The sequence below is a fragment of the Orcinus orca genome, chromosome 19 (assembly GCF_937001465.1).
Source record: "Orcinus orca chromosome 19, mOrcOrc1.1, whole genome shotgun sequence".
Classification (NCBI taxonomy): Eukaryota; Metazoa; Chordata; class Mammalia; order Artiodactyla; family Delphinidae; genus Orcinus; species Orcinus orca.
Window position 1 is genome coordinate 8,707,693 of NC_064577.1, and position 23,827 is coordinate 8,731,519.

The following is a 23,827-nucleotide window of genomic DNA, read 5'->3' on the forward strand; positions in this document are numbered from 1 at the left end:
AAAGAGCGTCACGTAGTACTAAATACATCTTAGCTGGTATGAGGAGGATGACAGTGATGATGAAAGATGCTTCTTTTATGTCCACTCTCCATGTCCAGAGGAGTAATCCAAGCTCGGAAGCAGAATCAGTTACCAGGGAATGACAGGAGCTTAGTAACAGATCAAACTGGTGGGGAATGGGTTAACTGTGTCCCAGACTCTTGAGCAGGGCACTGAGGTCAGCTGAAGCCAGAACAGTGAATAGACCAGATTGTAGTGGAGATAGCAGCCTCCTGCCCCATGCTGCTCTAACTTGGCCCTCTAGGTCTGAAGGTCTATGAGTTTCTCATTTTCTTATTCTGAACTCTTATTGAGTTCATTCAGTGCCAGCTGCTATGCTGGGAATGGGCCAGTGGGCAGGGTACATGTTAGAGACCTGTGAAGGGGCCAGACAGAGGTGGCTTCTGTTCTCACTGATTCAGGAGGTGGGCCTGGCCTGGGAAGTAGGTTTTTGCTCATCACTTGGGGCTCTTGGTTATCCAGGGGTGCTCCAGGCTGCCAAACCCTTCTTCTGAACCTTCCAGTCATAGAATACTGCAAGGATCACACCCAGATTCCGGGATGCTGCTGGAGGCTCTCACAATTATCCTTCCTTTCCTAGTGTCCACTAGAGAGAAGCCAGTGCTGGGAGGAGGCAAGAGGTTTGATTTTGCTGGGTTTGGTTCATCTGCTTGGGTTCTGTAGGCAGGGTCAGAGCATGTTGTTGGTAAGATGAGATTGTAGCCCTCGCTCCTGTGGGCTGAGTCAGCTATGGTTGATTTCTTGGCCGCAGGGGGATCCCCCTTGTCCTGGACATTCATCTCCCAGTGGTGCAAGAATGAGGGTGGGCCGTGTGCCCTGTCTCGGTCCTGGAAAACAGCTCCAAGCATTTGTCTTTCTAATGAGTGAAATTTTCAGATAGGGAATGACATTATTAATTGAAAAGATCAGACATACTTACCCTGAAATGCTATGATCTCTCCCCACTGAGACTATCATTTAGTTTGAACCAATGATGAAAATCCTTAATCTGGTATATCACCAAGTAATAACTTATTCGGAAGAGTTAAGAATTAAGAGGCAGAGTCTTGGAGTGATAGTTTAGCTGGGAGGCTGGTTTGCTCTGTGATAGGGTGACTCCTAATGCCAACAGACTGTTGGGTGGTTTCTTAGCATGGATGGTTTAAAACATCCCCCCGTGTTGGGCACTCTGGAGGTGGGATTGGGGGGTGCTCCTTCCTTCCCAGGTTTTACCAGAAATTCATCCAAGACCTGGGGCCACTTAATGCGCAGTGTATCCTTCCACTAGCACCATTTTTGTTGTTGTTGTTCAATAGTCCATGTTTACTTATTATAACTGTGTAAATAGTATTTATATTTGAGCCAAAGAGGGTGCTATAATTGTGTTTCCCTTCTTGTATAACCTTTTATTTTTCCTAGAGTTAATGAGCAACTCATGTTTCCCCCATTAGTGCAGTTTTCTATATACCTATCTTTATTTTTCTCTTACTATTTTAATTTATTCTACCATAATTCCTTTAATAGCTTTTCTTCCCCGACCCCAAAGCTTATGGCCACTGCATATCCTGTCAGTTCTACTCTTTCTAACAGGAGACCTCACTTCCAGAGCTTTCTAGCTTCTGCTGGATTGATTGCTGCTTTTTAACAGTAGCCTTCCAAGAAAGGGTGTAAGGTGGTAAATTTTGGGGGGCTTTTGCATGTTTCAGAATGTCTTTGTTCTACTCTCACAGTTGCTTGATAGTTTGCCTGGGTATAAAATGTTAGGTTGAAAATAATTTTCCTTCAGAGTTTTGAAGGTATTATATCATTGTTTATACTCGATTCTATAATTGCTGTTGAAAAGTCTGATGATATGCTGATTTACATCCCTTTGTCTATGGTGTGTTTCTGTATTTCCTTTCTGGAATTGTTGATGATTTTTCATTTACCTAGGCATTCTGAGATTCCCTGACAATGTTTGGGGTGGATCCTTTGTCATTTACTGTGCTGGGTGCTCAGTGGACCCAGAGACTCAGGTCCTTCCTTCAGTTCTCAGAAGTGTTCTTGTACTGATTCTCTGATAAATTTCTCCTGTGAAGGTGAAACAACAACCATTTTATTATGCTCAGACTCTGTGTGTGAGGATTTTCGGTAGTGCACATTGGTGATGGATGGCTTACCTCTGCTCCACTATGTTTGAGACCTCATCTTGGGTGGCTCAGATGGCTGGAGACGGTTGGGATGCTCAGCTGGGGCCATATGTCTGGGGCCTTGGTTCTGGCTTGGTTCCTCGGTTCTTCGCATGTGCTGGGGGTGAAATGTCCAAGATGGTTTCTTCACTTGTATGGACTGAGATGTCTGGGACATCTGAGAGCTGGCTGGGTGTCTCTCCATGCAACCTCTCCATGCGTTAGCCATAGCACGGCCATCTCAGTATAGTCAAACTTCTTACATGCTGGCTTGCTTTCCCTAGAGCAAATGTTCCTAGAGATAGAGGTGGAACCTTCAAGGGTTCCTATGACTCAGCCTTGGAAGTTAAGTAATATTATTTCTTTCCCATTCTGTCCGTCAAAACTGAGTCACAGGGCCAGCCCAGATTCAAGACGGCAGCAGGGACGGTACAAGTGCATCAATACCAAGAGATATACTCACTGGGAGGCCACCTTTGGAGACTAGCTACCACAGCTCCCCTCTCTCTTCTCTATTACCTCTTTCTGGAAACTTTATTGGTCAGATATTGGATCCCCTGATGTTTTTACCTTTTCTCTTTCATTTTCCGTATTTTTATCTTTTTGTCCTACTTTTTGGGAGACTTCCTCAGCTTAGCCTTCCAATCATATTTCTCTTTTCTGAGATCTCTTTCTTTCCTGATCATTCCATTTTTACAGTGTTCTCTCCTTGTGTTGTGCATGTAAAATCTTGTCTTATATCTGAGGCCATATTACTTCATAGTATATTTTGAATTTTCCATTGGTTCCTTGCAGTGTCTGTTTCTTTCAGGTTCCTCTTGTTTATTTTGATGTCTCTTGCTTATGTTGGAGGCTTTCCTCAAATGTCTGGCCACCCTTTGCTGTCCCTCGGTCCTTAAGAGTGAGGTACTGGAAGTGGGTTGGGAGCCCTGTGTGCTTGGACTGGCGTGCACCTGGGGGTTTCCATGCAGGGTGATGATTGGGTAGTGAACTGCCCTTTTCATTGGAGGAACCTAGACGTTGTCTTTTCTTAGGGATGGTCCAGTTTCTCGTGGTGGTGGTGGCGGTTGATGAGGTCATGTGGTTGGTGAGGAAGTGAAAGGTTGGGGGATAGGGTCCAAAGACTGAGTGTCTCAAGTATCAAACACTCCCCCAGGTCATCCATCCCCCATCCTTCTTCCAGGCACTTGTAATCTCTTCTAGGCTGAATTTTCTTCTTCCATTGCATTTGCTTGTGTCATTTCACACCTTTTTTTTTTTTTTTTTTTTTGCGGTACGCGGGCCTCCCACCGCCGCGGCTTCTCCCATTGCGGAGCATAGGTTCCGGACGCGCAGGCCCAGCGGCCATGGCTCACGGGCCCAGCCACTCCGCGGCATGCGGGATCCTTCCGGACCGGGGCACGATCCCGTGTCCCCTGCATCGGCAGGCGGACTCTCAACCACTGCGCCACCAGGGAAGCCCATTTCACACTTTTTTAAGGGGTTTCAGAAGAAGCAAAATAAATGCATGTGATCAGTCTCATATGTTCATCATAAAGGCTCAGCAGGCTTAAGAGTATATCTGTCTCTATCTCTATCTCTATATCCATATCCACATTTATATTCATCTCTCCTAAAGAAAGTGAGAAAGAACTGCTTAACAATTTTTTTTTTTGCGGTACGCGGGCCCCTCACTGCTGCGGCCTCTCCCGTTGCGGAGCACAGGCTCCGGACGCGCAGGCTCAGCGGCCATGGCTCACGGGCCCAGCCGCTCTGCGGCATGTGGGATCTTCCCGGACCGGGGCACGAACCCGTGTCCCCTGCATCGGCAGGCGGACTCTCAACCACTGCGCCACCAGGGAAGCCCAACAATTATTTTTATTTTTATTTTTATTTTTTTTAGATGTTGGGGGTAGGAGTTTATTAATTAATTAATTTATTTTTGCTGTGTTGGGTCTTCGTTTCTATGCGAGGGCTTTCTCTAGTTGTGGCAAGCGGGGGCCACTCTTCATCACGGTGCGCGGACCTCTCACTATCGCGGCCTCTCTTGTTGCGGAGCACAAGCTCCAGACGCGCAGGCTCAGTAGTTGTGGCTCACAGGCCTAGTTGCTCCGTGGCATGTGGGATCCTCCCAGACCAGGGCTTGAACCTGTGTCCCCTGCATTAGCAGGCAGACTCTCAACCACTGCGCCACCAGGGAAGCCCCAACAATTATTTTTTATTGTGATACACGTCCTATGTCCAAACTGAAGCGTGAAATGAGCACCCATATACTTGCTATCCCGGTCAGGAAATCTGCGCAGGCTGGGAAAATGCTGATATTCTGTGCCTTTGTGACCCCGTGGCGTTATGGTTTTGATTCTGAAGCTGTCTGGGGCTGTGACCTTGTGAGCTGGCTGCCTTTGCTCTGACCGTGATGGAGCTCCCTCAATTGAGGCCAGGCGGTGCTAAGCAGAACCGCTGACCACGTGAGGGAAGCTGCTCACTCAGCAGTTTTCAAGCGATGCAGTACATTGGGGGCTGGATGACAGGCAGGTAGGCTATTTTCGCAGTCCTGTGGACATGGAGCCCCTTGGACAACGGGGTGACTTGCCCACCATCGCTTCCTTGGCACTTGCCCTTCGCGTGGCTTCCAGACTCCATCCGGGCGTGGTCCTCCCTCTCTCACCTCTTCTTACCTGCCCTGCTGAAGGCTTCTGTTCCTTTTTGCTTTTTCAGCCCTACCTGTTCTCCCTGGGGGCCTCCTTTCCTCTCATGGCCTCAGCTCCTGCCTCTGTTTTCCTTACACCTGTGTCTCTGTTTAGGCTGCAGTTCTTTCCTGATCCCACCTGGGGACCCCAGGGCCTCCTGAGCTGCAACACATCCAGAATGAACGCTTTATCGTCTGCCTCTGCAAACCCAGTTCTCCTGCTTTGTCTGTGTCATGGTTGAAGCATCGCACAGTTTTCTGAAACCCTCATCTTTTCACGTTTTTGGCTGTCTCTTCCTCCTTTTCTCTTAGTCACCAAGTGCCCTTCATTTTGGCTATGAAATGCCTGATGGATCGGACCCTTTTCTCTCATTTTCGTGACCATAAGCAGAATGGAGCCCCTCCCATGCTGTTCCCCCCTTCGCCCCTCCCCTTCCAGCCACTGCGTCCTCCGCTCTGCTGCCTGGGGTCCTCCAGCAAAACCCTGCAGGTCAGCCACCTGCCTTCCACGTCCATGCCCCCCTTTGCCCATGAGACAGAGTTCAGCTTGCTCAGTGCCTGTTTCCCAAACCACCTTCAGCGCTTCCGTCGTGTCTGTGCGACACCTGTATCCGTTACTTAATAGTTTTCTTTAACTGGCTCAGTTTTAAAAACTTGAATGAACTCGTTTTAGAAGGTGACGGTGTGTCACTAGCATAAAGGGAAGATCAGGGTGGCCTGCCACACGTAGAAGATCAATAAGTGATTATTGCAATAAAGGGCACCCCAGATCACCTCAGGTGCCCGCAGGAAAGCGTGCCCCCCACTCTGGGAAAGTGCGATGTGGCTGCTTTTCCTGAGCGGGCTCTAGCTCTTCCCGGCAGGCAGGGTGGCACCGTGGTTAACATCGTGGACTGTGGAGCCAGACTGTATGGGTCCAAGCTTTGCTCTGCTACTTTCCTGCTGTGGGAACTTGGGCGAATAACTTAACCTCTCTGAGTGTCCGTTTCCCCATCTGTGAAGTGGGGTTAATGATATTGGCTGCAAAGGGTTGTTGTGAGTATGAAACGAGATAGGATATGTGGGTCACTTCCAACAGTACCTAGTACATGAGAAGCCCTGAGGCTTCCTTGCTAGTTTTCTCTTTTCCTTTTTGAGAGCCTGTTAAGTGCCACGCCTGTGTTTCCTCTGCGGCCCCCTAGTGCTCCTTGCTTTCACTCCTCTGTGCCTCTGTTCAGCGCCTTTCCCCTTCCTCTTTCTCTCCCAGACAGATGCTGGCCTTTCCCTCCAGGTCTGGCTTAGCTCTCACCTCCTCGGTAACCTTAGCTGATCTCCCAAGGAGACCTGGCCCCCGCTTTATTCTTTATCTGTTTTAACCGATAACCCACAGTGCACACTTGGCAGGTGGGTCTTTCACGTGGGTGTGCTGGGCCTCCAGTATGGCTTCTGCAATTTCACTTCTCCCTCCCGGATTGTCTTCTCAGAGGCGTGTAAATAATCCTGACGTCACCGCGCACGCTAAGACACACAGCCCATCCTTGGTCCCCGAGAGCTCAAGCTTAAAGGGAGCTGCTGGCCAGTGTTCTCCTTTCAGATGCCGCTGTGGCCCTTGGGCCCGGCAGAGCTGGCTTTCTCACTGTGACTGGAAGGAACCATGCAAGCGGAGTCGGAGATCTTGGGGTTGAGGCCCGACTCTCCAGTTTTCTGACTCTGGGACCCTCAGGCCCACATGGAACCCCTCTGAGTCTCTGCTTCCTCATGTGTGAACCCTACGGCCTGAGTCAGTTCTAAAGCTTATGTGTTCAGTAACGGCGTATTTTCCCGGGAGTGTGGAGGTTTGCCCTTGTGGACGGGTTGGTCCATCACCTCTGAGTTGTAATGCCGGAGGGAGGCTGTGTCCCCCCCCCCGCACCCAGGCGGGGGCCACAGCTGGTTCTCATGGCTGGTTTGCCCTGTCGTGTGCTGCACCTCCTTGAAACCTGCCCTTTCTCCCACCCCTGGCCCAGTTTAGGGATTCAGGGTCCTCCAGGGAAGGGCAGTGCCATCCTCCCCCTACGCACCCAGAGAGACGCCAGCATGTTCTTTGTAGCTGCAGGCACGGAGCATCGCCCCGGCCTCCCCTTGGTCCCACGTGCTGTCCTGCGGCCGAGTCGCACCCGGCACACCTGCACAGCCGTAGAGCCGTAGATCCCTGGGGCCCCCGCCCCACCTCTCCCCTCACACAGGGCCCCGGCACTCATGCTGTATAAACGTTTGTCCATAAACCAGCCGTGCTTCCTCGGGTTCTTCCCGAGATGTCGTGACCTGCTCACCTCCCACGTTCATGCTGAGGTGACGGGAGAGCCGCAGCTCTTCTCAGGAGGAGAAGAGAGAGGCTCGCTGTGGGGTTTGGGCATCTCCCTCGGCCTCTTTGGGCCTCATGTCCTCATCACCAGGATCAGGCTGTCGGGTGGCTTCTCTTGGTTTCTCCCGGCTCTGCTGGTCTCTGCGTCTGTGAGCCCTGAGATTGGGTGGGCACGGTGGGGTGAGATTGGGGTTGCATTCCCTGGGGAGTTTTGCATCCTCGAAGGTCCAGAGCTGTGCTCTGAGTCTCCTGGATCCTCTTAGGGTGTGCATGGGAACGAGATGTGTCACCAGAGCCAGCCCTGCCAGGTGCGGACAGGTGAGCAGCACCTGCTCCTTCCCAACGGGCTCTCCAAAGGGGGCATCGGGGCTCAATCCCTCCACGTGTTGGAGCCTCTCATTCCTGAATCCCATGTCCCCTTCCCTGCCTCCGTTCCCCCGCCCGTTCTGCTGGGCTGGCATCCTTCTCCCCTTCTACACTGGCCTCAGCAGAGTGTGGACAGTAATGTCTTCACCTCCATGTCTGGGCCCTTGGGGCTTGGGATCAAACCATGTGCACAAACGCAGGACCCGGCGGCCCACACACAGTGGCTGGACTCTCCTGTCTTAAGTATGTGGGCATCCAGGTTCCCTCGGATTTGAAGCCGTTCCTGCCTCCTCTCTGCTCTCTGATTGGCTTTCTGCCTTTGTGTCCCCGCCCATGCCCATTCCCTCCAGCTTATCTGACGGCAGCCTTGGCAATGACAATGGCGGCCAGGTATTATGTTTTGGCTGTGGACCAGGCACCGTGCTAAGTGCTTTTCAGGCCTTATTCAGACCACCCAAGGAGGTGAGTATTATTATACCGTTTTACAGATGAGGAAGCTGAGGTGGGGAGAGGCGAAGTAACTTGGTCACGGTCACACAGCTAATCCGGGGTGGCACCGGAATTCAAATCCAGGTCTGTTGGACCAGAACTCCAGGGCTTTTGATCCACTGTACACACTGCCTGCCCGCCTCCCTCGAGGCTGGAGGCTGGCCCTCTACTCCAGCATCTGCCAGGCTGTCCTGCCATGATGGACAGAACTTCTCGGACATGTTTCCAACCACGGGGTTGCCCCAGCACTGCTGGCTGCTGGAATGAGGGCTACGTGATTGTGCTTGTGGCCTTGGGTCTCTGTAGACAGCAAGGTGGATTCCTCTGGGCTGGGACCCCCAGCCCATGCCCAGCCCGGTCCCTGCTCATCCTTCCCCCTGGCCCGGCTTGCCCAATGACCACACAATTCTCTGCCACCACGAAAACTGTCTAAGACTCTAGTCATATTGAAGAGTTGAGCGCAATTTTCCGAGTCCAGTGCAGGGAGCAGGAGTTGGGGGTTAGCCTGCCCATCCTGCAGAGGGGAAAGCAGAGATAATAAGACTCTGAGGGTCCAGCTTGTCACGGCTAGAGCTGGTGGGAGCCAGTCCTGGCTTCTAATTCCCTTTTCTTCCCGTCGTATCTCCTTCTTATGATGATTTCTCTGGAAGCTTTTTAATTTCATTTTGTTTTATTTTGTTTCCTATCGGTTATCGTCTAGTTGGTTATGCAGGGTTTGGAAATGTGAAAAGTTGGAACTCCAAAACCCTCTCCTAAGTTCTTAAGTACTGTGCTGCAAGTACTTAAGGATGCTGGGGGTGGGGAAGAAAGGCACTGCTTTCAACAGGTGGGATCAGTCAGGAAACCGTACTCAGCATTTCAGCATCTCCAGAATGCAAGACCCTGCACACAGCCCGGGGCCCCGGGGCCACCAAAAGGCAGCCAGAGAAGAAAATTAAGCAGCAGGAATGACAGAAATGGAGCCCATTCAGCCCCTTCATCCTTATTTCTTTCTAAAAAGTTGAGGTATAGGGTTTCCCTGGTGGCGCAGTGGTTGAGTGTCCGCCTGCCGATGCAGGGGACGTGGGTTCGTGCCCCGGTCCAGGAGAATCCCACATGCCGCGGAGCGGCTGGGTCCGTGAGCCGTGGCCGCTGAGCCTGTGTGTCCGGAGCCTGTGCTCCGCGGCGGGAGAGGCCGCAACAGTGAGAGGCCCGGGTACCGCAAAAAAAAAAAAAAAATTTTGAGGTATGATTTACATACCATGAAATTCACCCTTTTAAAGTGTACGATTCAGTGGGGTTTAGTATATTCACAGAGCTGTGCCATCGCCACTGCATAGTTCCAGAACATTCTTATCACCTCCAAAAGGAATCCCAGACCCACGAGCAGACCCTCCCTGCACCTTCTCCTTCTGCCCCCACCCCCAGGCAACCACTCATCTGCTTTCTGTCTTGGATTTCCCTATTCTGGACATTTCGTATAAATGGAATCATGTAATAGGTGGCCTTTTGTTTCTGGCTGTTGTCATTTAGCATGTTTTTGAGGTCCATCCATGTTGTAGCATGTATCAGCACTTCATCCCTTTTTATGGCTGAATAATATTCCACTGTGTGGAGGGACCGTGTTGATTATCCATCCATCGGTTGATGGCTGTTGTGATAATGTGTCTCGTTCCTTTTGGTTTGGTTTTCCTGGGAAGCTCTTCATAGCAGCCACCTGTATGCGTTTCTCTAGCTTGGCTACTTGGAAAGCAAGAGAAAGCAGGGCCGAACATGGCAGGGTGGCTGGGGAACTGGTGTAGTGGGAGATGCAGGCAAGGGGAGCGTGTAGGTTTGGGAGAAACTCTGTGCCAGAGGGAGGGCTTAAACCTGGCCCCAGAGCCATCTGCTGTTACAGGGGATTTTTTCCTGTTGTTGATTATTAACCGATGGTTACGATCCTGACGGTAGATCCCCAGGGCTAGAACTGGTGCTTATTTGAGATGCCAGGAATGTTTTCAAAGACACGTAAACAGCCCTGGACCCTTGCTTCTCTCTTTCCACTTGGAAACCTGATCACCATTTTATGAGTTATAATAATAATGGTCTACATTTGTATAGGACTTTATATTTTATTTCACAGCCATTATGTTTAAATCCTCAGAACATTATCACCCCCATCTTTGCAGAGGAAGGAACTGGGACACAGAGAGGTGAGGTAACTTAACCAAGGTCACACAGGGGGGTAGCAAGTAGAGACAAACTTGAACGCAGGAATCTCTTGATTCTTAATATAGGTCCTTTTCATAGACATGTGGGAGAGATGATAGCTGCAATGACTTCAAATGGTCTGGGGCAGAGACACTGGAGGCTGGAGGCAAGGACCCTGGAGGCCTGGGTGCTGTACGTGGGGTCTTTGCCTGGAGGTCTGCCCAGTTCCCCGTGAACAGCCCCATCTGGGTGAATCTTCCCCCGGCTTTCTCAGCTTCCTCTCCCGGCTCTTTGATCATTTCCTCCTGAGATTTACGTTTGGCTAAAGCCAGATAGGACCTCTCCCGGCCTCCCTGAGCCCTCCCAGCTGGGGAAGGAATCCCAGAGTAGAGAACCTCAGTGCCAGGCAGCTCTGGGGCAGAGGGAAGCTGAGTGGGCTGCGCCTCCAGGACCCCAGAGGCGGGAGGCTCTTCTGACCTGCTCATTCACACCTGCTCTTAACCACCCTTCTCTTTTAGCTGAGTGTGTAATCTCCCTGCTTCCCTCCTCTGCCTCTGTCACCAGCCCCTCTTCTTCTGGGTTCCCGGGTAGGTCTGGGACCCTGCGGCCTTAGAGCTGCCTGTGGGCTGGCTTGGCTCGAGAGGCAGTCTTCAACCTTAGTGCCATGATCCATGTCAAGATCACTGTGGGTTACAAGAAAGTCATTACAAATAAGAGGGAGGTTACCATTTCTGCTAATAATTTACCTTTTGCTTATAATAAATTAGAGCAGATTCAAGGTTATCTCTTGAGATAATCATGTCACTTTCACCACTCAGTAAGTGTGATGTGTTTGGCTGAGAAAGGGCTAGAATTGCATTGAGCACCATGTTCTTACTCTGTCTTATCTTAGCACCAGCTGGTGGCTAGGCTGGGCCTGGCTGTCCCTGGGAGGGTGGCTCACACGCAGATGTCGTTGGTTGTGAGGTCTGGGGCAGGGCGAGGTTGAGCCCAGCTGACCATAGCAGGGGTGGTGCGGCGGAAGCAGGGATTTCATCCTTTTGGGTTTTGGTCTTCCAATTACAAAGCCAAGGCTAGAACATGGGACTTGGGCAGTGTATTTGTTTCCTAGGGCTGCTCTAACCAAGTACGAGAAACCAGGCAGCTTAAAACAACAGACATTTATTGTCTCAGCTCTGGAGGTGAGAAGTCCAAAATCAAGCTGTCAGTATGGCCATGCTCCTCTTGAAGGCGCCAGGGAAGAATGTTCCTTGCCTCTTGTAGCTTCTGATGGTGACCTGCAATCCTTGGCCTTCCTTGGTGCTCCAGGTGCATCATTCCAACCTCTGCCCCTGTTGTCACATGGCATTCTCCCTGTGTGTCTGTGTCTTCAGGTGGCCACCTTCTCCTCTTATAAGGACACTAGTCAGATTGAATTAAGGGGTCACCTTAATGACCATATCTTAACTTGGGTACATCTACGAAGACCCTATTTCCAAACGAGGTCACATTCACAGGTAGGTGAAGACTTCAAAATATCTTGGGACTTCCCTGGCGGTCCAGTTGTTAAGACTCTGTGCTTCCAACACAGGGGGCGCGGGTTCGATCCCCGGTCAGGGAGCTAAGATCCCAAATGCCGCACAGCGCAGCTAAAAAAAAAAAAAAAAAAAAAAAGACTTCAAAATATCTTTAAGGCAGTTCATGATTCAATCCATAACAGGCAGTCAGCTCTTAAATAAGTACCTTTGGCTCCTAGGAGGGAGAGCTGAAGTCCAGAGTAGGGTTTGGTGCCGTGTGGCCCAACCCCTCCCGTAAAGCCATTCCAAGCTATCTACGTACCAAGGCAGGGTAGTTTCTGATTTGCGGCCATCGGTGTGCATGTGCTCTGGGTTCTGATCTTTTTGAGGGCAGTGGTCATGCCTTCTGCCCAGCCTGGTGTCCCCTCTGGAGTCTTGGACAGGGCCCTGGAGCTAGCAGGAGGCCGGTAGCCACCCGTGCTCCTTCCTGCTCCAGCACCTTCCGGGCTCCAAGCATCCTTTGGGAAATCATTCTGGCAGATGCCCCGTGCTCCCATGTGATAGCCCTCACCAGCTCCTGGAGACTGGTCCAGGGAGAACAGACTGGCTCAGGGGAGAGAGGCTTAGTCCACGAAGGGCTGGGTACGAGGGCCCTTTGCCTGGGGCTCAGGGACCTTGGTAATAATCTCAGCTGCTCTGGTCCTGCGGGCGTGGACATCTTCCACCTTATGGAGAGAACCGGACAGTGTGACTGTGTATATGAGGGTCCCCCGACCCCTGATATGAAAAATCTGCTGCCATTGCCCTCCTCTAGGGTTTGTGTTCCCAGAGAGCCAAGGCGGCTACTGGTCAAGTTTGCCCACAAGCCATCTCCAGGGGAGTGAGCCAGAGGTCCTCAGCTAACCCCACACAGTCCTGTAGACTCTGGGTGGGGGCTTGCCTCCCCTCCCTTCCCTGCACGGTTTTCCCTTCCAGGCTCCCAGACCCACCCAGGAACTGCCCTGCCCGTCCTCACCTCAGGGGACCTGAGGGTGATGCTCCCTTCTCTGAGCATCTTTCCTCCCTTCCTTTTCCATCATCATGAGTCCCGGGCTGCAGGCCCATTGAGGAGGAACAGTGCCTGCTTGGAAAGGGTAGAGTGGCTAGGGGAAGCAAGCTTGTTTCCACCCAGCTCTGTTGGATCCACAGGCAGGTGAGGGCCAGAGCAGCCGGACGTTACCCACAATGGTAACCTCCAAGGCCATAAATGCGAGGGAGGCTGGTGGCTCTGACTGAGAAGTAGAAGGAGCTGCGTCCGTTCCTTTGTGTGTGACCACGTGTGTGCGCACGTCTTGAGTCTTGACCCTTTGGTTCTTGTGTTGGTTACAGTCTGGATCAGGAGGGAGGGGACCCCACTCTCCAGCCATCGGAGTGAGTCCAAGGTCCAGGAATAAAGGAGGAGGGAGGCAGATGGAGGTGCAGAAAGGGGGATTGGCAGGGTTGAGGTTAGTGGGGTCACGTGGATCCTTCCACCAAGCCAGACGGTCATGCAGCCTCCTTACCTGGCTCCCTGGAGGACAGGTGACAGGGACAGGCAGGGGCTGTACCCGGGTAGCTGGGCCTGCCTGGGCTGAGGGGAGCCAGGCTGGGGTGGTGTCTGAGCCCCAGGGCCAGGGTTTCCTCTGGAAAGACGGTTCCCTCTGTAGGGAACATGGCTTCTCTCACGAAGGGGGGCTTGGGGTTGGAGCTGTCACCCCCATCGGCAGGACGTGGGCTGGAACAAAGTACAGAAGCATTCTCTCCAGGTGGCAGTGGGGGTCCTTCGGTCATTTAAGTGGGACCAGGTTGGGGGCTGACTCCTGGCTGCTTCTGGGTGGGGCTCTGGAGAAGCAAACAGTTGCAAAACTGGGGGCTTTGTGGCTCAGCCTGGTCTTCTTAGGCTCTTAATTCTGTTATCCTTGCCTCTCCCTCCTGTCCCAGGATAGAGCCAGGGCACGTCCTGGACACCAGAGTCCCTCGTGCGGAGACTCCCCCAGGTTCTGCCCAGCTGGCCCTGTGCGTGACCGTCGCTCTGAAGGCTTTTCCGTGGCACACATTCTCCCTACTGATTGGACCGTACACTAGCACTCCCTGGTCACCAGCAAGGGCCAGATGGAAAGTGGGGAGTGTGTGAGAGCCGCGGACTTGTCGCAGTCGTGTTGTCATGGTGACACAACTCTGTTTAGCTGCCTCTCCACGGTCCTAGCCCACATGGACTAAAATAAGTTTCACCTGCGGCATACACAGCAGGCAGCCCTGTCTTCCCGAAGTCTGACCAGGGCATGTGTGTGTGTGTGTGTGTGTGTGTGTGTGTGTGTGTGTGTGTGTGTGTTTAGGGACAAAGCGGTCCCCCCAGGGAGGAGGAACTGAAAATGTTTACCCCTCTCCCCTTCTTTTCCTTCCCAGTCCTATATCTCTTTAGACCTGTGATTCTCAGACCTCAGCATCACAATCACCTGGAGAGATTGTTAAAACACAGATTCCTGGGCCCCATCACCCGGGAGTCTGGTGTGCACCTGAGAATGTGCATTTCTAACAAGTGTCTGGGTGATGCTGTGGTGCAGGAACCACACTGGGAGTAGCCCTGCCTAAGATTTGAGCACATCCTGGCAAAGAAACGCACTGGCTCTATTTTCTGCATGTGTTAGACTGTGTCCTTAAGCCCAGCTGCTGTTAGAGGAGAGAGGGGAGGGGCAGACAGGCCCCCACTCACCTCTTCTGTGTTCTGTGGCCTAACAGGAAGCAGGAGCTGGCCAACAGCTCGGATGTGACCCTCCCAGACCGGCCGCTGTCCCCTCCTCTCACTGCGCCTCCCACCATGAAGGTAAGAGGCTTCCGGCTGGTAAGTGGGGAGGGGAAGTGCGCGGGGGCAAAGTGCTGTTGCTTTGGCCCCTGGCCTGGCTGCTTCTGTCCCCATGGGGGCCTTGGAATGTCTCCACACCTCTGAAGGCAGCGTCCACTTGAGATTACCAGTGTAGGAGGAAAGTGTGATTGTGAGATTCGGGGGTGTCAAGGGGCAGTGAGGAAACAGACTGGGGCTGAATGGGGTGGGCGGGATGCTTGGTCATTAGCGAGAGGCCTTGTGGAGCTGTAGGTTCCGGCACAAGGGGCCCAGGCGGGAGTAAGTGGGGACACTCAGAATGCAGCTGGGAGCCTTACGGGGCTACTGCCCAGAAGGGCTGCCTGGGGCTGGGGGCGGGGAAGGAGGGGTCCTGTGGGCTGGGACCCTCCTGGGACTTGAATGGCACTTGTGTGCTGCTCTACCTGCCTCTGACTGGCCTCCTGGGCTGGCCCTGTCACCCTAATCTCTGTGGGAGAGTTGCCTTGGAGGTTCTGGGAGCCAGTAATTCTTTCCCTATTAGCACTTCATTCACACGTCTCTCTCCTGGGAGACTACATCCCAGGACCCTGAGGGGGCTGCATCCTCCCTACACCGAGCTCTCCCCCTTTACTGTTCAGTCTTCCCGGCAGGGTGGCCACATGGGCCTGAGCTGGCCCTCAGGGAGGACTTTGGTTCAGCCAGTAATCCTGCCTAGGCAGCAATGCACCTCCCTCACACTTTGCCAGGTGAGGACTAGGTCTGAAGATGTCACCTGAGTCATCTGAGGTCCTGGGGTTCTGCTACAAGGTGACTCACAGGGAAATAATTAGGTATCTCTTTCCTGGGAGTCCCTGTGGTGCCCCCTCTTCCCTGACCTAATCTGTTGCAAAGTGATACCCTCAAAGGAGGTAGATAAAAGCCATCTTCCCATTATCATCCCACATTGAATGCCCATCACACACAGAACTGAGGGGGAATATCACAGAATGGCAGTCAGAGCCTGTCCTGGTTGAATTAGGAGTGCAGGAGTGGGTAGGGTGCAGGGCTGACCTAGAAGACAGCTCTGCTCTCCTCCTGGTGGGGTACCCAGGGGCATTGAAAGCCAGACCACCTTCATCAGCCTAGTCACAGTGCTGGCCTCCGAGTCAGGTGCTGGGGTGGCTTGTTTGCACAGGGTATTACTGAGACATGTCGCCATTCTGAGTTTTAGTCCCTTGGTCTGCAGAGTTGGGTGTGGGATGCTTGTCTCTTTGCTCATGGATGGCGGGAGTTTGCAGGGAGGAATTCTGAAAGTCTCCTAGGAGGAGTCATTGAGTTCTCTTGGCAGGCTTTACTTATGTGCTCATTTAATTTACCCAACACCCAATATTTATTTGAATGTTGTGTTAGTCAGGACTCTTGGTGGCAAGTGACAGAAACATAACTCGCTTTGGCTTAAAGCATAAAAGAAAATCTATTGCCTTCGTAATGGCAAGTGTAGACTCCAGGCACGGCTGCATCCACGAAGTCCGTCTCTTACCGTTTCTCTTCTGTGTTTCATCCTTTGTCAAGCTCTGGCTCTGTGGTGGCAGATGGAGACAGTAGCTCCTACTTGCTAAGTAACTCCAGTGGAAAGAAGAGTATCATTTTTCCCCCAGTAGTTCTAACAAAAGTCCCAGGGAGGAAGCTCATTGGCTGGGCTTAGGTCACATGTCTATCTCAGAGATGGAAGGCTCTGATTGGCCAGATCTGGGTCTCTTGCCCACCTTGTAAACCAGCGGTCCCCGACTTTTTTGGCACCAGGCACCGGTTTCGTAGAAGACAATTTTTCCACAGACTGGCGTGGATGCGGGGGGTGGAATGGTTTCGGGATGATTCAAGCGCATTTCATTTATCGTGCACTTTATTTCTATTATTATTACATTGTAATATATAATGAAATAATTACACAACTCACCATAATGCTGACAGGAGGTGGTAATGCGAGCGATGGAAAGCAGCTGTAAATACAGATGAAGCTTCGCCTGCCACTCACCTCCTGTTGTGCGGTCCGATTCCGAACAGGCTCCCGGGGGCTGGGGACCCCTGGTCTAAACTGTAAGAACGGATAATGGGGGAGGGGTGGCGGTTTAAAGGAAAATTGAAGATGCTACGATGAGAGGAAGAGGAAACGGATGCAGGGCAGGCAAGACCAACAACTTTCTGCTACATGTGCTGACCATGTGCCAGGTCTAGTGCTGAGCGCTGGGCACCTGGTAGCAACAAGGCAGTATGATCCCTGTCCTATTGGAGTTTGTCATCCAGCTATGGAGACAAAAGTTGAAAAAATAATTTCAAGAATGAGGGATGGACAGTTAGGTGTGATGAATGTTCCAAAGGAGAAGCACAGCGTAGCTCAGACAATATAAGGTCTGTGGAGGGGAGATCTAATCGAGCCTTGGAGAGGGTCAGGGAGGGCTTTGAGGAAGTGGTGCTTAAGCTGAACCCTGAGAGTGGAGTAGGACTTAGTGAAGCAGAAGTGCAGTCAAGGTGGAGGAGAGTGTTCTAGATGCTTATCACTCAGAGTGAGGCCAAGAGACCAGCTGCACCTGCCTCATCGGGGAGCTCCTTAGAAATGCAGACTCTCAGGCCTCGCTGCAGACCGCTGAATCAGGATCTGCATTTTACCGACATTCCCTAGTGATTCACATGTACATTACAGCTCCAGGAGCACTGCTGTAGGCTCCGTCCTCCCTGAGGCAGGAGAGAAGTTTATTCTCGAGGGACAAGAATGGCTAGAGGAGGGAGATGCAAGAGGGAAGAGATATGGGACATATGTATATGTATAACTGATTCACTTTGTTATGAAGCAGAAACTAACACACCATTGTAAAGCAATTATACTCCAATAAAGATGTAAAAAAAAAAAAAAAAAAAAGAATGGCTAGAGCACTCACAGTTAGGGACCAAGAGGCAGACCCTTGGAAGTTTTGCCTGAGATTTTGGGCTTTATCCTAACTAGGGGCATCGAAGTCATTGAAGATTTTAGTCAGAGGAGTAAGGTGACAGGACTTCTGCAAAGTCACCCTGGCTCATATGGAGGATGTGTGGGACGGAACGGAGTGGAAGTGGGATGAGTGGGGAGGCCACTGCAGGAGTCCAGTGGGAGAGGACTGACTCTGAAGGGCCTGTGACCTCCTGGAAGTGGTCAGATCTCAGAGATCTCCCAGGAGGTGGATTGGTGAGATATGAGGATTTGGGGAGAGGTAGGAAGCAAGAATGGTCCCCGGTTTGGATCAACCGGATAAACGATACAGCCATTCTCTGAGAGGGGGTGACCCAGGAGGGAGGATGAGGCTTTAAGTTCTAAGTGCTGAGTTGGACATGCTTGAGGCACCAATGGGGGTGTCATTGAACAGCCGGGTACTTGGGGGCCAGGCTCAGAGAAGGGTGTGACTGGAGATAAAAATCTGGAGTCATTTTTGTTAGAGATAGGAATTGAAGCTGGGGGTGGAGGGGTGGGTGGGTTGGTGAACTCTCCAGGGAGAGGATGGAGTGGGAAGATGGGAGATTCCGGGGGTGGCCTCCCAGGGAAAGGCTGGTGTGGACGAGGCTGGGGACATGGTGAGAGGGATGGGCAGATGTGTCAACTACGGTGGAGAGGCCACATGTGGAGCTCGTGGTGGCCTCTGGGTTTAGTGTCCTGGTGGCTACTTAAAGCTACGATGCTCATTTACCTCTCCCCAGCCTGCTCAGCACAGAGGGAGCAGCCGTGTCGGGACTGCATTTACCAAGTCATGTTGTTAGGCCCACGCGTCCCTGCGTTGAGTTCAGGGCAGCGACTGCGTCCTGTTCCGTGGGTTCCTAGTTCTGGTCGATGTTTATGGTGTGTTGACCGTTCTGGAATCCAGGTTGGAGGAGCAGGTACTTCCCTTCCACTCCTCTGGTTTTGTCTGAATCTCCTATCCCAGCAGACCCTCTTTCTCCAGGTAATACTCTTCTAAATTAAGCCAGAATACAGGGACTTCCCTGGTCGTCCAGCGGTTAATCTCCGCGCTTCCACTGCAGAGGCCACAGTTTCGATCCCTGGTCGGGGGAGTTCGCATGCTGCATGGGGCGGCCAAAAAAAAAGCCTGAATACATGTGTTCTTCAAGGTGTGGACTGAAGCCCCCTCCTTCCCTATCACTTTCACCTGTGGAGTCACCTGTGCAGGTCTGGGCTCCCGCCTGCGATGTCCTCTCCAGGGTGGGATTAGGCCTCTGCTTTGCTGATACCTCCCAACTTCCCCAGGTTATTACTGCACATCGAGGTCTGAGACACTGAGGGTGGAGGTTGGAATCTCTCCAGGGTCACTGGCCCTGGAGTTCCACCAGCCCCCCCTCCCTCCCAGCATCTGGGCAGTGGAGGAGGGTCTCACTTGGTTCCCTTGGCAGTGCAGGCTCGGGTTAGGGGTGGCAGTGAAACCCCTTTGGTATTGAGTAGCTCGGGAGTCACAAAATGTCAGGGATGGGTGATCCATTTCCTTTTTAGGGAAGCTGGAGGCCAGGAGGTGGGAAATGACTTGGCCAAGGTCCCATTGAAGATAGGTGTGTTCCTCCTGTAGTCATAGAGTAAGTTCAGTTCTAAGACCCAAACCATTTTGGATAAGATGCTCTCATCCCACCCCACACACCAGGGACAACCTCCTCTAGTTGCTTCCCCCATTGGGAAGGGACTGCTGGAGCAGAAGCTGGCCTCCAGCCCGAGAAGCGCCCCCCACTCCCCAGGCCTCTGCCCCCCACGGGCATGCCTGCTGCAACTCATCCTTTGCGCCCCCTTCTCCACCTCGTTGTGTTTGTGGTTTTCAAGGGAATTTTTTTTTTCTCGCTAATATGAACCTGAGGAAGAGCCACCAAAGAGACGCCGAGCAGATGGGCAGAATGAGAGCCCGGTTCCCAACCAGAATTCAAGCTGTGGATGGTGCAGGGTGGGCTGGGAGAGGGGTTTGGGGCTGTCTCCCTGGGGATGCTGTGAATTGTTTTCCCACATCTTTTATGATCTGGTTTTCATGCCCAAATGGGTCACCAGGCACCAAGGAGAGCGGGTGTGTGCCCAGCATTGCGCTAGGCCCCATGTGGTCAAACTGAGGCTGCCGTCCTCATCCCTCAAAGAACCTGCTGTCTTCGGGGGGCCTTAACCGAGCAGAAGAAACCATATGGCTGAGCATGTGACAAGCTGCAGTGTGTCATCTCAGTGGGGGGGGAGGAGTGAGGATGGCTTCATGGGGAGGTGGGTGGGGGAGTTGGAAGGGACCCTAGTGGCAAGCACGGGGGTTGAGTGACCCCCTGGGACCGACCATACAACAGCCTTTTGGGCGTGAAGGGGTTGGGATTGACCCTCCTGATTCTTTTCCAGCTCACAGTAAGTGCACGGGGCGTTCTCTCGAAGGTGGCGATGCTGGGACTTGGTGTGTCCTCGATCTGAATTGTCACACTCGTCTCTGGAGCCCCACCAGGGCTGGGCTGGCCCGGTCAGCTGGGAGGTGACCCTTTCTCAGCCTTCTCCATCCCTCTTTGTGCCAGTCTGAGGACAGCCTCCTCCACCCCAGACCTTCTCCTTTTCCGAAGAGAACAGGGAGGGCTGGGGTGCCCGCTGTGGGGGGAGCAGAGAGTCTCATGCCTGCTTTGCCCCCTTGGTCCTTTGCTCTCCATCACTCACCGATGCCCTCGAAACCCTCAGTGATGGGTCAGGCAGGTGCAAAGTCCCCACATGTTGGGGAAGAAAGTGGAGGTCAGAGGTGCCTTCTCTGCACTCCCTTCATTCCCTTTGGACAGAGCTGTGCTGGGTCTCGGCCTCCTACCCTCCCAGGCTTCCGAACTGCCCACCAGCCACTTTCTGGGTGGGGAGGCGCTGGGGTTTCCTTTCCAGCTTGTAGCACTGCCCCAGGCCCGATGCCATCTCTTACTTTGCCTGTGCCCCTGTCTTCTGTTCTCACCGGGAAAAGAGATCACCCACCTGCCTCTGTCAGGGTTGAGTGAGGGGGTGTCAGCCCCTGCCACATCTACCAAGTTTGTATGGACGAGATGAGGAGGCGTTTGTGGGAAGGATGTTGGGACCCCTCTTGGGCAGAGGCAAGAAGGGCTCAAGGACACCAGCAAGGGGGTTTGGTTTCCCCTCTTCAAGAAAGCTCTGCAGTTGGGGGCATGACAGTTGGGACAAGCGTTTGTTGCGGCCCATGACCACCGCTGCAGGAGGTTTAGCTGGCTTTCTTGTTGGCGCTCCTAGGAGAGCTGTCTCTGGTCCCCACGCAGACCCTATTTATGTCGCTGGTCCAGATGCTATCTCCTCAGGAACCACTTCCCAGGAGGCCTCTGATTTCATACAGCCCAGTGGACAGGGGAGCCCAAGGGCAGTGCAGATGCGAGGGGAGCTTAATCTGGCTCTGCATCTGTTGGGGGGCACCTTGGAGGCTTCGAGAGCTGGGAGATGTCTGTGTGTGCTCCACCTGCGTGAACCCACCCCTCTATTGTACCTGATTTGTTCATTGTTTTTTTTTGCTGTACGTGGGCCTCTCACTGTTGTGGCCTCTCCTGTTGTGGAGCACAGGCTCCGGACGCGCAGGCTCAGCGGCCATGGCTTACGGGCCCAGCCGCTCCGCGGCATGTGGGATCTTCCCAGACCGGGGCACGAACCCGTGTCCCCTGCATCTGTTCATTGTTTTAAGGCCAACTAGCCTACACTTCTTGCAAATTACTTTAGGTGTAACCGGATTTTAAAAATTTACATACATTGAAATGCATAGATCTTGACTGTGTACTTTTATTAATGGATACACCCATGGGACCCATACTCTGATTCAGATAGAGGACCTTTCTCTTCCCCCAGAATGTTCCACTATGTCCCTGCCTAGTCAATCCCAACCCCCTCCCCTTGGGAAGCAACCAGTATTCTGATTTTTTTTTCCACTGTAAATTAGTTTTGCCTGTTCTAGAACTGAATTTAAAAGGAGTCACGGGGACTTCCCTGGTGGTCCAGTGGTTAAGACTCTGTTTCCAGTGAGGGAGGCACGAGTTTGATCCCTGGTCAGGGAACTAGATAAAAAAAAAAAAAAGATAAAAGGAATCACATAATCTGTACTTGTTTGTGTCCAGCTCAGGATAATATCTGTGAGATTCACCCATGATGTAGAGTGTATGAGTAGTTTGTTCCTTTTTATGCCCACTGTATGAATACAACACAGTTTGTTTATTTTCCTGTTGAGTGACATTTGGCTTGTTTCCAGTTTTGAGCTATAATGAATAACCAAATGCTCCGAATATTCTGGTATAAGTTTTGTTTTGTTTTGGACATGTGTTTTCATTTCTCTTAGGTAAATACCTAGAGGGAAATGGCTGGGTCAAAGGGGAGGTGAATGTTTAACTTTATATCAAACCGCCAAACTTTTAGCCAGGTGGTTGTACCACTTTATGTCCCTACCAGCAGTGTTATGAGAGCTCTGACTGCTTCACATCCTTGTCAACGTTTGCCATTGTCAGTCTATTTAATTTTAGCCACTTGAGTGGGTGTGTAGGGAGGGATATTTCATTGTGGCTTTAATTTGCATTTGTCTGATGACTAATGACATTGAACACTTTCTCATATGCTTGTGGACCATTCTTACAGTTCCTTTGTCCCTCCTCCCCCTTTAAAATTGAGTTATTTGTCTTCCTGTAGGCATTCTTTACATATTCTAGATACAAGCTCATTCCTTGTCTTAACAGCGTCTTTGATGAACAGAAGTTTTAATTTTGATGATGTCCAATTTATGGACTTTTTTTTCATTTTGTGTCTGTAGCTTTCTTTGCTTATTCCATATCACAAAGATTTTCTTCCATATTTTCTTCTAGAAGCTGTCTAGTTTGAGCTATAGATCTAAGATCCATCTCAATTTAATTTAATTGTGTGGCATGATATAGGCATTGTTGGGCAGCAAGCCTTATACTTGCCCAGCCTCGAGACAGAAAGCCTCGAGAAGGAAGAGCCCAGGGTCAGTGACAGAGACATCGATGGTTTAATGGACAGGGGATCTTACATGTCTGAAGCAAGGTCCTGGAGTGACACCGTACTGTGTGAGGCAGACGAGGGCAGGACAGGGCAGCAGTCTTCACTACTGGAGGGGAGAGGGAGGATACCCGTTATAGTGGGAATTGACATCAGGTTGGCTCATTGGTTACCAGGGAAACCAGCAGGGGAGCACGTCCTTCACCGCCCCTTTGCCCCTTTGATACGCTATCATGGTGGAGGTGTTCTGATCTAAGGACTAGAACTAGCTGGGTAGGAGTGGGGGACAAGTATGTAGGCATTTACTGATTAGGCTCTATGACTAAGAGGGAAAGTCTGTCAGGTGAGTAGGGTGTAGGTGAGGCAGGGACCAGTTGAGCAGGGGGATGTATAGTGAGCAAGAGAGTAGCCATCTTGAGTGGCCTGATGGTACAGGTATCTAGGTCCATTTATTCCCATATGGATATCCAGTCATTGAAAAGACTTAGGGTTGCTTTGGTACCTTAGTCAAAAATCCGCTGGCTATATACATGCACTCATGCACGTGTATGGTTGTCTCTGTAAGCCATGATGTTTCTCCAGTTCAGGGCTGGCAAATGTGTGACACTCGTGCCAGCCCACCAGCCTTCTGCCCCTATGGCGGATGTTAGTAATGATCATGGCACCCTTGCCCATGAGTTTAGATGTGGCTTCAGAGTCCTCTCCAACAAAGCCCTGCAGGTAGCCACCGCTAGTCATTTGAGCCGACACTTGAGATGAATTGCTTCTGGCATCTCTGATTGAACTTGGCGGAAGAGGTTAAGTTGTTTGCTCCATGTCCCACAGCTGGTGAGGGCAGGGCCAGGATTTGGACTCAGGTCTGTCTGTGTGGCTCGGAAGCCTGTGCTGTCTTAACCACACTCCGGACTGCTTTCCATGGGTCATGTGAGCGTGTTACTTAATCTCCCTGACCTCCGGTTTCTTCCCCTGTAGAATGAGGACAATGGCCACCTGGAGGAGCGGGTGTGAGGAGTAATGAGGTAAACCGTGACGCAGCTAGTGGGGTGCTTAACACATAGTGGGGGCTCAGTAAGTGGTTGTGATAATAATGATGATAGTTATGATGGTGATGACGGTGATGATGGTGATGATGATGATGGTGGTGTTGATGGTGATGATGTTGATGACGATGTAGTTCTTGCCCTTGAGAAACATACAGAGGGCTTCTCTCTAGGGAACTGGGAGCCACCAGCACGGGAGAGTCCTTTGCCTGTTCCCATGGAGCCTTCTGAACTGGAGGCCCCGGGGGGCGC

The 23,827-nt window shown here is 51.9% G+C and overlaps 1 protein-coding gene across 8 annotated transcripts in view; it reads left to right on the plus strand.

The window, feature by feature from the left end:
• RAP1GAP2 (RAP1 GTPase activating protein 2) overlaps positions 1-23,827 on the plus strand; it is a 445,551-nt gene that overhangs the window by 99,762 nt on the left and 321,962 nt on the right. For all 8 annotated transcript variants that reach the window (XM_033423226.2, XM_033423229.2, XM_049702100.1 and 5 more), the window contains one exon: positions 14,476-14,560. In XM_033423226.2, coding sequence (XP_033279117.1) covers positions 14,476-14,560 — 85 coding nt within the window. The remainder of the gene's footprint in view (positions 1-14,475; positions 14,561-23,827) is intronic.